The sequence below is a fragment of the Pleurodeles waltl genome, chromosome 2_2 (assembly GCF_031143425.1).
Source record: "Pleurodeles waltl isolate 20211129_DDA chromosome 2_2, aPleWal1.hap1.20221129, whole genome shotgun sequence".
Classification (NCBI taxonomy): domain Eukaryota; kingdom Metazoa; phylum Chordata; class Amphibia; order Caudata; family Salamandridae; genus Pleurodeles; species Pleurodeles waltl.
Genome location: NC_090439.1, coordinates 788,059,066 through 788,073,737, shown reverse-complemented (window position 1 = coordinate 788,073,737; position 14,672 = coordinate 788,059,066). Strand labels below are relative to the sequence as shown.

The window sequence follows — 14,672 nt, the reverse complement described above, 5'->3', positions numbered from 1 at the left end:
CCATTACCTATGAAAATTGGCCTTTCTTATGAAGCAATTGTTTAAAACCCTTAAGACCTGTTTGTGACACAAGCAGCTTTCCATGTCTTACGAAAAAAAAAAATTGCTTTATACATGTTATGAGCTAAACATGAATACTAGCCTCCTATTTTATAGCGGTTTCTATTTCTTCCAGAATAAGAGCAGTTGGCACAGCAGCTGTGAATATGTGTCTCGTTGCGACAGGTGGGGCAGACGCATATTATGAAATAGGAATTCACTGTTGGGATATGGCAGCTGCGGCAGTCATCGTCACCGAGGCTGGAGGCGTTGTGATAGATGCAACAGGTAAACACTCATGAAAATTTTGACTTCTTTTTGTAGATTCAAATTAGTCATGGCATGATATAATATGCAGTGAAATTATGCCTACTATATATGGTACAGCTAGCCATTTTAGTCTCTCTCTTTTTCTCATATTAGTTAACTCAGTGAAGTTACTGTAAATGTTTACAGTGATATTATCAAAGAAATTATCAAAGATGTCAGGAGTGTTGTAATATCTTGGGTAATTAGCAGTGCACGGCAAGGGTGTGAGTTAAAATTACCTTAGAGTATGACTTATAGTTGCTTGAAGTAACTTTATAACAGTTGAATTTCTATGGTTTTGTACGTTTAACATGTGAGCCTATGTTGGAGGTGATAAAGGATACCAAAGTAACCCTGGGAATACAAATAGCGGCAGTGGCGGGGGAAGTAAAACATCTCAGAGAGGACCAGCAGAAGCTTGCTGACTGCATCAAGGAAACTGAAGGTACCCTGGAAACTATAGTGCCACAGGTGAAAGACATTATTCAGAGGGCCTCTACCATGGAGACAGAAATGCAGGCTCTTGTGAATAAACTTGAAGATGCAGAGGGCAGATCTCGTTGACACAGTGTCCGTCTCATGCGGGTGCCAAAAAGAGTAGAAGGGCCTTAGTTGGAACTCTACATGGAGGACTGATCTTGGAGTAATCCCCCTTGATATTTTTCTCTATTGAACAAGCCCACAGAATCTCGGCAAATTACCCCTATCTTCCCCAACCCCTCACCGGGGGTCGAATCCTCATCCAGTCAAAGCAAGATTGATGAACTTCCGGGATTGGGATGTAGTTCTCAAGAACGCACGTAATAATGATCCCTGGAAGGTAGACAGCCAAGAGGGCAACCTTTATCCTGATTACACCACCCAGGTTCAACAGTTGAGGGGGCATATGTTCCGGTGAAAAAGTTCCTGCGCCAACTAAAATTGAAGTACGTGCTCCTCTACCCAGCAAAGCTGACAGTAGAGCATGGAGGGAAAACACACTTCATGGCCACACCTCAGGAAGCATAGGACTGGCTTGAGATACAGGGCCTGCCCACAGGACTGACCGCTGGATGCAGAAATGAGGGATGGCTGGAAAAACAAACTGGTTAAATGTTGGAATAGCAGGAAACACAATAAGCCTACCCTCACTCAGGACCAGATGAAAGATGTACAGGTGTAAATCAGTGTTGGAGATCAACAACAGCAGTGATATCTTGAGCAGCAATAAATAATGAACCTTGGCGCCAGAGGGCAGCTTTAGTAGATGGCACCACACAGTGTCAAATCGAGGCTCAGATGATGAACAGTTGCCAGTTGTGACACCCATGACAGCTGATCAGATGGGTTAGACTGAGATGACACCAGACAGAGGCAGTACAGGAAGCTTGGAAACAGAACTGGTTACCGATGGGGAGGTCGAACTTGGTGCCCACACCTATGGGACCTGCCTATCTTTCAAACCCCTTAGAAGATGCTGGTGATAGACTACGCCCCAGCAAAGGACTTAAGTTCTGTTTGTTTGATTTTCAGGTGTGAGGACCATACCTAATCTGTCTTTGGGGGGAGGTTTGATGTACATACATGACACGTTAAAGTCGGGAGGGGGACGTTTTGGGTTATTGTTACATTTCTTGTTTTCCTTTCTGTCTTCACACCACAGTATAAGAATTTGCTTGAGTCAGTTGATCATTGGACAAGAGTATGGAAGGGTTGGAGAGGGGAAGTATACCATGATGCACCTGAAACAGCTGTTGATATTGGCATGGAATGTTAACAGGTTGGGTAAACACACTTCAGAGGGTGGGTGAAATTCTGGCTGAGGTACAGCATGCACAAGTGATATTGGGGGGAGGGAGGAAGGAAATTCAGCTTGGTATTAGATACAGAACTCGACAGGACTAGTACGAAAGCAGAAGGGAGAATGACAAAGGGTAGATTGGAGGGCCTTGTACAGGCATTGGGGCTGTTAGATGTTTGGAGGGCACTGCATGGCCAGGAGAGGAGATATTCATTTTACTCTGACTCCCATGGAGTTCATACCCAGCTAGGTTATTTTTTCACATCAGATCTGCTACCAGCTTTGGAGAGGCGGAATATTTAGCATGAAGCATAAGCAAATGCTCCCTGCTTGAGGATACGTTACATGATTATGTGCATCCCGGGGGTGGTTGGAAGATAGAGACGTGACATCTCAGAAATGAGCAAAAGGTCAGTAGTGTCGAGCAGGCCTCTCAGTGTTATTTTGCTGAAAACCGAGAATCTGTTCGAAGTCAAGTGGTCCTATGGGAGGAATATTTAGCCACTATCATGGGGGTCCTCATTGCTGGGGAGGCCAGGGACCACAGGAAGCGAAAATAAAGATTGTCTGACTTGGAAAGAGAACTGCTGACATTACGGAGAGGGCATACAGCCTTTGCGAACCCTGAGGCAAAGACGGGAGAATACTGTCTGTAGCCTCAGATGAGGTTAAGAAAATGTTCCTAGCTAAACAGAAGCGCTTATATGAGGCTTGTAATAAAGTGAGAAAGTTGCTTGCATGGATTGGAAGCTGGGGAAAAAAGGGTATGTTTACAAGAGGACTGCATGCATCTGCTGGAGGGGTGGTGCGGGATAGTCAGGAGATAGCAGAAGAGCTGCCATTGCAGCTCGCTAAGCTTCTATGACTCCCAGTTGAGTGTCCCGGAACGAGAAATTTTAAGCTTCATTGCACACTGTCCTATAAAATAATTAGACCAACAGCTGGCTGACTTAGACACGGACATATTGGAGGAGGAGGTCTTCATGCCTGTGGGCCAACTGCAGCAGGGAAGGCTTCGGGTCCCAATGGGTTCCCCGTGGATTTCTTCCACAAACTAGTTTAATGGATGCCCCCCTCTGTACACAGCCTTTGAGGAGGCGCTTCAGGCAGATGAACTCCTGAAGGATATGCACGGTAGTACTAGTCCCTAAACCTGGTAAGCCCAGGGATAGATGTGACTTATATCACCCAATATCACTGTAAAATGCAGATCTCAAAATCCTAGCTAAACTTTTGGTGAATAGGTTGAGAAAGGTGTGACAACACTGATACACCTTGATCAAAATGGGTTTATGCCTGGTCGGTCGACAACGTTGAACCTCTGTAGGCTTCTCAGTAACCTGCCTGTGGTGGAGTCCTCCTCCATTGGTTGCGCTATCGCCTCACTAGATGCCAATAAGGCCTTTGATTCTGTCGAGTGATCTTTTTTATTCGGAGTCTTGGAGAAAATGGGCTTTGGCCCTAAATACCAGAGATGGATACAGCTGCTCCATGACTGACCTTGTGCGAGAGTGAGGGTTAAGGGTTGCACCTCTTGTGAGTTCCATCTGCACAGGGGTATGAGACAGGGCTGCCCTTTGTCTCTGATGCTGTTTGCACTATCAGTTGAGAGTCTTGCAGAATGAATATGGGGGTATGCACAGATTTGGAGGTGCCAGGAGGATTTGATGAAGAGGAGAGGATCTCCCTATATGCAGACAATATTTTGTTTTACTTGACCCAGATACCTGCAACATTCTATAGCCTGGAAGACATCTTTCAGGTCTTTGGGGAGGTTTCTGGGTTTGTCATAAACTGGGACAAATCTTTATTCTTTCCGTGGGTGGCGGGGGGGGGGCAGGACCACTCACTGGCATTGCCCCTTAGAGTGGAGAGGACCAAATTTATATATTTGGGGATCTGGATTACAAAAAGCCAGGGTGTGTACTATGAAGCTAACATTGGAAGTCACTACTGATTTCTCTGGTGGGAAGGGCAGTAATGTTTAAGAAGTCGTCCCTTCCCCGATTTCGTTATATTCTTCAAAACACACCTTGTAGAATCCCAGATAAATTCTCTGCATGAGTCAAGCCTCTGGGATGTATGCTGTTATGGGCAGGTGGACAGCCGAGGATGGTCCTGTGTACTCTCCAGTGATCTAAATATGAAGGGGGATAGTGCTGCCGAGCATTTGCAAATGTTGTGAGGCTGCACAGATTAGTGTGGTCAACCAGTGGGCATATGCCCAGCGGGAAGACCCAGCTTTAAGGATCGACCGCCATGCTATGGGTAATCAAACCTCTCTACACTGGCTGTATGGGGGCACACTAGACTTGCCACTGTGTCCGGTTGCAGAGTTGGTGGTTTGGACTTGGAGAAAGTTAAATCAATTGATGGGATAGAGTGCCCGATTCACCCCAAGAACTCCGTTATTGGAGAGATCTAGGCTGCCAAAGGTGGTGGCTCTGAAGGGGCGGAGGTGTGAGATGCCAGTGGAGTGATCCCCTTTGAGCATTTGCAAGGGAATATCGGATGCCTGCCACGCAGTGGCTGAAATATACCCAGTTGATGGCAGCTCTTCAGTAAATCACCCCCTCAGATGTGGAAACGCAGGAGGACTCTCACTGGAGATGAGGTTATTGGAGGGATCAGTAAAGGAGAAATTGATCTCCCCAACATATGGGACATTGATGAGAAATACTCAGCCCTTTTTGTTGGGACTGCAGGTAGATGGATACGGGACTGTGGGGAACAGGACAAAGACGATTTTGAACGGGGCACTTATGGTCCTGTTGGAGGTGACCATTCCAGTGTGTCCCTGCCTTATCAAACTTAAAATCTTTCATGGAGTCTATTACACCCATACACTGCGCCCTAGACTGGGTAGAGTGGCAAACGCTGAGTGTCTCAGGAGATGTGGCCTTGAGGGCATCTTTTACCCCTTTTAAGATTGGGAACTTGTGGAAGGAGGTCGGGATAACACTGCAGGGTGCAACGAGGCTACAGCTGTGACTGTGGCCTGAGGTGGCATTGTTGAGTATCTGGGGACCGACAGATCATATGCGCTATCACAAATTATTAGTCAATTTAGGGTGCATGGTAGGCGAAATGGGACATTGCTAGGAAATGGGATTTCAGAACTGCTCTTCAACACCAAGAGTGGGTTAATGGCATGGACCACTGTAGAATCATGGAAAAGGAAGTCTTTTGAGGTAGTGGTTGTGAACATTATTAGTAGAAAATCTGAGTAGGATGGGCACCGAGGGTTGGTTAAAAGTAGGTGTCCACAGGTGCGACATAAGGTGCATGTGATGAAGTTCCATTGTTGACAGTAAAAGATTAAACTGGCTGCGCGCTAAATGTGAGCCGAAAGTTTGAAGAACCTTGAAAAGTTTATGAATGACTGTAATAACATGATGATTTGTTTACGATGTACCCTGCCACGCAGCGATTGAAGTTAGCCACAGGGCCTGGACTCCAGTCTACCCCATGTCCCTCATGAAGTGCTTCTTTGTTTGGTGGAGCTGTGATCATATTTCTGTGCCTCAAGAATGCGTCTCCAAAATCAGTGGGAAACATGCTTGGTGTCCTCTTAATAAGCTGCCCATCTTCTTGCTAAAATGGGTGAAGACGTTGCATATCACCAAAAGGGCGAGGCTTCTAAGCCATCTTACATCCTTGTAGTTTTTAAATGGATAATACAATCTCTGGTCTCAGCTGCAGATGACAAGAAAGAACCCATTTGTCAGTTACTACATGAGATATTGCATGAGATATTACAAAAGAAGCAAGGATGCAAACCCCCCCTTCAAGGTTTACAGGTAACTCAACAGTGAAAATGCAGAAAAAACACACTTGCTTTGCCTTGGTCACGCTCACAAAGTTGGGATGATTACTACTTTACACAAGTAGAGCTTCAATTTGGGCACCTGCTTTGTTTTTATCTGCACATGCTTCCCATTGAAGGTTTAATTTCTGTCAAATGACCTTTGTGCCAGAATGAATCCTGACCCTCTGTATTTATTTATCTATATAAATACGCAGAGCAGGATTAATTATTATTTTTGTTTTTATTTGTAGGGAGCTCTGGGGGACCTGAAGACCCCTGTGGTCCCAGCTGGCTCCCAGCCTCCTGTGGGATCTGGCATTGCTCCTGCATGCAGGGAACTGCTGACTGTGCAGCTCCCCCCATGCAGGAGCAGTGCCCCAGGTTTGTGGGTGGGGGAAAAGATGAAATCTCCTTTTCCAGCAAGCGGGACCATTTTTACAAATCCCATTTGTTGGAAGTGGAGTGTTTGCTTTTTAAATGGGATAACACTATCTCTGGTCTCAGCAGCAGATGACAAGAAAGAACCCACTTATCAGTCACTACATGTGATATTGCACTCAGAAAAAGCAAGGATGCAAACACCTCCTTCAAGGTTTATAGGCAACTTTTAATGGTGGAAATGCAGAGAATACTATTTTTCTTTACCTTGGCCACGCGCCCAAAGTTAGAATGATTAGTACTTTACACAAGTAGAGCTTTAATTTGGGCACCTGCTTTGTTTTTATCTGTAAATGCTTCCCTTTGAGGTTTAATTTCTGTGACATGACCTTTGTGCCTGTATGAATCCTGCCCTGCATATTTATCTACCTTAAATATACACAGCAGGATTCATTATTTGTTTATTTTTTATTTGTAGGGACCTCGGGTGGGTGGCCTCAAGGCCCCCTTGGTCTTAGCTGACTCCTCACCTCCTGAGGGATCTGGCATTACTCCTGCATGCAGGGAGCAGTTGGAAATGCAGCTCCCTGCATGCAGGACCAGTATTTTCATCTCTTTCCCTACCCGCCTGTCTGCAGGTGGGGAAGAGATGAAATCTCCTCTTCCAGCAAGCGGGCGATATTATTACCTTAGGGCATGATTTAGAGTTACTTGAAATAATTCTAACTATAACAGCTGTATTTCAATGGTTTCGTGCATGTACATTCTGAACCTAACTATAACATCCCTGTAACCTTTTTATTTTTTAGTGGATTTCTAAGCTTTTTTAAATTCATATTCCTAACAGTAATGTCACTATAACCTTTGTTTTTTCAGTGAATTTCTATGTTTTTAATGCTATTTCCTGACTATAAAGTCCCTGTAACATAGGTGTGTGAGGGTGTGTGTGTGTGGTTCTATGGCTGTGTGGTGGGTGTGTGAGTGCATGTGTGACAGGCTGTGTCGATCTGAGTGGGTGTTTCAGCGGCTGTGTGGGTGGGTTAATGGGTCTGTGAGTGGGTGTGAGAGTGCCTGTATGGGTGTGAGTGGCTGTGTGAGTGGTTGTGTGGGATTGTAGGTGGATGTGTGAGTTGGTCTGTGAGTGGCTGTGTGAGTCTTCGAGTGGGTGTGAGTGGTTTTGTTGGAGTGTGAGTTGGTCTGTGAGTGACTGTGTGGGTGGGTTAGTAGTTGTGTGGGTGTGTTAGTAGGTGTGTGAGTGCTGTGTGGATATGTGAGTGGGTGTGTAAGTGGTTTTGAGGGCCTGTGAGTGGGTGTGTGAGTCGCTGTCTGGGTGTGTGAGTGGGTGTGTTTGTGAAAGTGTATGTGTGTGTGAGTAGGTGTGTGGGCCTGTGAGTGAGTGTATGTGTTTTTTACTTACGGTCTGGATCCGCAGATCTACCCGAATCCATGACGATCCCAGTGCATCTGCGGATCCTTGTGCGCTAAAAAAAAATGCTTTGGGACAATTTCTTGTCCATGAGGGGTCCCTCACGGACCCCTCCATTAGTTCAATGCAGTCTGGGTACCTCTAACCTGATCCCTTCTATTACTTTTTAATTTTATTTGTCCCACTGGGACCGAGTCCCGGTGAACAAAATGGCGGCCATAAACTTCCCTCTCAGGTTGGGACCAGCCAATCAGAGCATTGCTGTTGGCACGTTGATCCACAAAGGAAATGTGGTGGATCTGCGTCCCTAGATATACTAATTTATTTTTGCTTTGATAACTCAAAAACTACTGAATGGATTTACACCAAATTACAAAAAGGCTCTGCCTGGACCAAGAGCTAGCTGTCTGCTAAATTAAGAGTGATTCTGTCCAGCGGTTCAGGCTGTCATTCTAAAATCCCTATGGGAAATTACATGGCATGGGAAAATCGTGTTTTGGGACGCTGTCTTTTTCTCAGGCCCTGCTTGACGGATCACCCCAAAACTTTTCACAGAGCAGCTGCAGAGAGTTGCGTACTAGTTTTGAACATTTTGTGAAGATTCATCAAGCACCACCAAAGATATTAGCATATCCCAAAACTTTTTTTTCCTACGGAAACTAGGTCCTAACTATAACTACCTACTGGCGATCTCTAGTAGGTAATAAAATGTATATGTATATAAACATATATGTGTATTACTTACTGGCAGTTGCAAGTAGTTGTAGTTAGGGCCTAGCTTCCATAGAAAAAGCATTTTCTAACTTGCCTATATCTTTGGAGCCGTTTGACGAATCTTCACCATTTTTTCAAACAAAGTGTGCCCAAGGGTCTTGTTGTGCATGGAAAGTTTTGGAGTGGCCCGTTAAGTGGGGACTGAGTAGTGGGAGGGGGAATTACATCATATTTGATAGAAAGATTGCTTCTGGTCCAGAAAGTAGCCTTTTTGTTATTTGGTGCAAATTTATTCAATAGTTTTCGAGATGCTAAAGGACATCCAAATTTGTATATCTGGGTGAAGCCTAAGCACAGATCTCATGGTGAGATCTGATTGGATGTCCGCAATTTAACTAGAAAGTGATGGCAGTATACATGATAGCACCCCCATTGAAACACATTGTAGTGAATGGCAGGTTTTGAGGGTCACAAAAAGGAGAACATGTAAAGGGTGAGAACAGATTTTAATTATAATACAAATAATTTGTTTCAAAGGTAATTTTACCATGTGAAAATGCCTCCTGCTAAGATTTCATGTATCATGTTTGAGAGTAAACTTTATTCTCATGATTTTCCCATAGAGGTTGTGGAAGGTGCACCAGAAGCTAAAATGAGAACATATTTTCTGTAAATTCACACTATCTTGCTCAGCCATATGAGAATGAAGTCTGCCATTCTCAGTAAAACATACTTCCAACAGGAGCAGCCTGTCAGTTGATTCCCTGCAATCTCCTAGAGTGTTCTAAAGAACAACTAGAGCACTAATAGTCTTACTTATGACAAAAAAATAGCCATCCTGATTGAATGAAACTGGTAAAACTTACAACATTAAATTTAGAAAGAAACTAAATGAGGGGTTAATGTTATATAAATTATGGCTAGTGCTGTAATAAGACAAACTGGGGAATGTATTAAGTGAGTTCTCAAAAATCTTCCACTTCTGTTTCATTAAAACACCTTGACATGCAGACTGAATTATGCACTTTCAACACTAGCAGCAGACTTTCAGTTTACTACCTGGTGAGCAGCAGCTTTACTAACGTGTTCTAATGAGCAACTAGAGTGCTAGCATACTCAATTTATGCCAAAAGAGTGGCACATCTGAATGTAATCTTTATGGAACTGAAGTGGAAAATAAAAAGCATTTTCTACTGAGGAGACTGCAGCAAATGAGGATTTTAGGGAGCTTCATAACAAGTATGTATCCCAATATGTTCACCAGAGAAAACAAGATCCCAGATGTAGCACAGATATTGTCTATGGGATTGCCAATGGGATTTGTGTGCGTGGATGAGGATTTTGAAGGTGATCCTCTTGTCGATCGGAAGCCAGTGAAGGGATCTGAGGTGTGAGGAGATGTGTTCATGGCATGGGAGGTCCAGGATGAGGCGGGCGGCTGCGTTCTGGATCCTCTGGAGTTTTTGCTTGAACTTGAGTGTGGTGCCGGCGTTGAGGGCGTTTCCGTAGTCTAGCCTGCTGCTGATGAGTGCATGGGTGACGGTCTTTCTGGTCTCTATGGGAATCCATTTGAAGGTTTTTCGCAGCAAGCGGAGGGTGTTGAAACAGGAGGAGGCGATGGCGTTGATTTGCTGGGTCATGGAGAGGGAAGGGTCCAGGATGATGCCGAGATTGCATGCGTGGTTTGCGGGTGTTGGTGGGGATCCTAGGGCGGTGGGCCACCAGGAGTCGTCCCATATAGTTTTGTTGGGGCCGAAGATGATGATTTCGGTTTTATTGGAGTTTAGCTTGAGGTGGTTAGCTGTCATCCATTTAGCGGTGTCCAGGAGTCCAGCGTGGAGGTTGGTTTTGGTGGTGGTAGGGTTTTGGGTGAGGGAGATGACGAGCTGGGTGTCGTCTGCATAGGATATGATGGTGATTCCGTGTGGTCGGAGGATGTTGGCGAGCGGGGCCATGTAAATGTTGTAACAATTACATTTTAATGTATTTTAGTTTCAGTTATGGTAACTGTCATAATTAGTGTTACTGTGATGAAGACTTTGATTAAAATGAAGGGTTAATGTTAAAATTGCAATACTTATTAGTTTAATAATTAATTTTAAACAAATAAATAACGTGCTTTAGTACTAGGGTTAGTATTAAAATAATTGAATAAAAATACAACTATTTAATGAGATTTAAGGCTAGAGTTATCATTAGGCTTCTGACATTTCTAAGTATTTTAAATTACAATACAATTTAATTTTTCATTATTTAAAATTCCTTGAAATGAAATGTATTAATTTTTATATTTCAAATAGACTGCAAACAGAGATTGCATTATATTGCCAAAGTTCGTATTTTAGTCAGCATTAGTATTAATAAAGTTTAATGTAATTAAAGTAAAAATAAGATTGATGAAATGAGTTGCATTACAGTAAAAGCTTGAAGGTTATGGATTGGTGGGTGAAGCAAACTTAAGTGCATGGGTAGGTAACGGTAATAGAAATAGAGGCATACAACCGGGTCTTGAGACAGCTTTTTCAGGCTCCCGAAACGAAGGAGATCTGTTGCTGTAACCTAGTCCACAGCTGCTGACAAGTAAAGTGGAACACTCACCCATCTCACTCTTCATTTCTCTGAGAGAGAGCATAACCAGTTGGGAATCCTCCTCCAGAGATTGTTAGGGGTGAGAAAAGAAGACTTCAGGGTGGACCCCTGATAAGATGTGCATGGCCAAGGTCCATCTTCCTCCTACATGTGATTGCTGTTCCATATTTTCTGCGTACCCAGGAGTGTAACCTCTAAGGGGGGTTTGCTCCACAATACCAGATGCTGTTGGCTCTTAACAGAATGATATTGCTCCCATATGAATTCAGCATGTCCGGTCACACCTATAGTGAGCTGCTGTCACCCACCACAATTACTCCTTGGAATGCAAAAGTCAATTACACAAGATTCTTTTCAGTAATCCAATGCCTAAGTTTCATACACTTGAACCACTTCTTTCTACAGTCATGTCCTTAACTGCAGTTGATTGATTGCTGTGTCCATGCAGGACTGAAGTCCTGGAACCAGGTGGTCCCTGACTGCTTCCTGATACATCCACCTGCACATCTAAAACTGAGTAAGTCTATCAAGCTAAATCCTTGGGACCTCCCATTCAAACCATACGCTGTCCAATTGCAGTCTGAAACCATTGATCAACTGCTGACCCCTTAGTTGGGATGGTAACTTATTATCAGAGGGGAAACTGTCCCTTCCCCCAGTGTGTTCCAAAACAAGAAGCTTTTTCTTAAAAGGAGCACCCGTCCCTCTAATGGACATGGGCTGCTTTTAAAAAATAGTTTCCAGTATGGGAATGCAGGAATGGAGGTCTGCTGTACCTTGCAGGCTTCCATCTCTACATTCACAGCAAATCACAGGGGACTCAACTGAATCTTGCTTAATTAATATTCATTAAATCTGGGTCTTTTGTGACCCATGTGACTATACAGTTGGTGATGCGACCTGTTAGTAAGTAGGTCACATTGCAAAGTGCATCTATCCATAAACCAGGTGGTGTGCAAATTGCACATGGGAATTCCTTTTAAACGGTTAAATATTATATGGCTGTCTAAGCTAAATTAAAAAGGAAACTAAACATATTACCTTGTGTGTTCTCAATGATAAGTTATAGTCAGTCCTTCTTTACTCTTTCATGCTGACATTTTGACTCTGCAGGGTGCTCTTACAAATATAAAACCCCAACAACACTACTGCAGTGTCATATAAAATGCCTCACAGATTTAAAGCTGTGAATGTGCAGTTTCCATATATTAAAATTTTTTGAAAACCTCAAGGTACACCCAGCTTTCCTAGTGAAGCATGTGTAAGGCATCAGTCCATTACATATGAATATGCATCCAATAAGCTGCAAATGCCTTTCTACTTGTATGTCTTTGATTGAGTCTGAGGCGCTACCTCCTAAGTCCTGCAGGATCTCTCTGCAGCTTTGTGTACGGATGGGGCTAAGACTCTTAAAGCATCAGATTGTTACTGAGGAAGGTACCTATTTGCTCCTAAAAAAAGGCCAAGGTTGTGCCCACCTTTCTCCAGACTGACATTTATCCAAAGAGAATGGTTACTCCTACAGATTCATTGAGCCTTTAGTCCTATTGTAATTTTGTGAAAACATTGGGATAATTAATAGCAAGAATGGTATTTCTTTTTACCGACATGCTGCAGAATTCATTAGTGAGTGTAATCTGCCAGACTGTTGTCCTTAGAATTACTGCCTAAGGTATGTTGGTGGCCTCTCATTTCCTTAAGCTAAATAACTAAAACAAGTTAACACTCACTGCTTCAAGGCTGCCATAAAGATTCCTTAGAAGAAGGGCCCATAGGAACCTTTCATAGTGAAATATAACCAATCTGTTCCCCTACCTAACTTAAAAGGTCTAAGGCATGCATATCACCTCTGGTAGAAGAGGGTTTTTTTCCCAGGTAAAATCAAAGCACAATATGTAGGCTGTATTAGCAGACTTGTAATAATCTTAAGGCTGAATTTCTGACTGGACTCAATAACAATGTTAGTAGTATTTCTTTTTTGCAAACCCTTTAACAAAAGTGATCCACCATATGCCTTCTAATTTAAGTGGAACAGTGTTGTTGGGAGAGTAGATTAATTGAAAAATGGGAGTATTCTAATGCCTTTAACATAATATTTACTGAACAACAGTTGCAGAACTCCGAGGTGGTTGATAATTGTGTGACTAGTGAGGCTGCAGGTCTTACAAAACATGATCATGTGTCAAAGGCCCAGAGGGACCTCATTTGTCTGAATTAGAAGCTACTTATAGTCTCTGTGCCTCCTTCATCAGTGCTTTCATTACACTGTTTCCTGGTATCAAACTGCAGCTCCCCCCACCCAAAGATCCTGAAGGACAGCAAATACGGCTCTGTTTAGATGCTCTCCATTCCAGTTTACCTCCATGGGCAGTAGTAGACTATTAGTCCAAAATATAAAACACCGGAGATCACATCCATGCCTAGAAAAGAAGTGAAGATCATATATCAACATTATCGTCCCACCTGGTGGGTGACAGCATGCTTCTATGCAGGGTATAACAGATACCAGTGCGGTCAGTCAGTAGGTAGGCTGTTGGAAAATTGAACTGAGATAGGAATTTAATCTTTGAAAGTAGGAGGTAGGTGTGGACGTTGTAGAAATTGAAGAAATCATGACTATGGAGGAGCCACATGATATCCCAAGAGATATGGATATGTGGTACATTTTATGATATTGCAGTTATTTCAAGTTTCCATGGTTCATAGGAAAACTCTTGTCCTTGTCTGCTCGGCTCCATACATAATGTCCGTCTAAGAAAAGGTCTGATTTGGACCTGCTTAGCAATATAATAGTAGTTGTTAGGTATGAGGATGTTGGGACTTTTTATTAGTATTTATTATGTTAATTGTTATTGAAACATGCTCATGTGAGTTTCATGATTTCTTACCACTGTCCCTTATTTTACTAAATGTCGACCTGACAGATTTTGTGCAGGACATAGCGTAGGTTTTACGTTCCTTACAATTATGACTTTGTCTTCAGGTTTTCCTTCCACAACCATAATACTTATGAAGCCCCCTTTTTCTTCTCTCCATCATCTGCTACTTACATTCTGTTATTAAGACATGCTCATTCCTTTGCTGGTGCTCCTAGTTCCTTATAGGTAGCGTTCTTATAATTCCCCATGAGAGACCGACAAGCAGCTTTGCAAGCACACTTCAACGTTGACGTCAAGTATCCCATGTTCCTTCTTTAATCAATCCCTGTACGAATGCGGATCAAGTCAGAACTCATTTTTAGTCTTTAAATAAATAGGAATCACAGTATCTAGCAAACCATGTGTGCAGCAAGGCACAGGATGTTCATTTTTGTAAACTGGTTTGTAACTCTGCCCTCAGTGCCCGACTGCATGTGAAATTGATATACTGTAATTTTGTTTGTGCATATGCTTCATTAGAATGATAACCTGGCCAGATGCCTAGTCCCGCTTCTGGTAATGCAAGGTCCAGAACCTGCTGTATGACCTTGGGGGGCACACAAAGCATGCTCTCATGTCTGACATAGGCCTATTATCCATGCCTTGCATAAGTCACATAAGTGGTCATGGCAGCATACAAAGTTTTTGGTAATCATTAGCATGACCCAACCTTTCTACGTGATTTAAGGGAGAGCATGGTTGACTGAGCCC

At 43.2% G+C, this 14,672-nt stretch overlaps 1 protein-coding gene across 3 annotated transcripts in view; it reads left to right on the top strand.

Annotated features, from left to right (window-relative positions):
- IMPA1 (inositol monophosphatase 1) overlaps positions 1-14,672 on the top strand; it is a 103,424-nt gene that overhangs the window by 75,330 nt on the left and 13,422 nt on the right. For all 3 annotated transcript variants that reach the window (XM_069220412.1, XM_069220413.1, XM_069220414.1), the window contains exon 8: positions 176-327. In XM_069220412.1, coding sequence (XP_069076513.1) covers positions 176-327 — 152 coding nt within the window. The remainder of the gene's footprint in view (positions 1-175; positions 328-14,672) is intronic.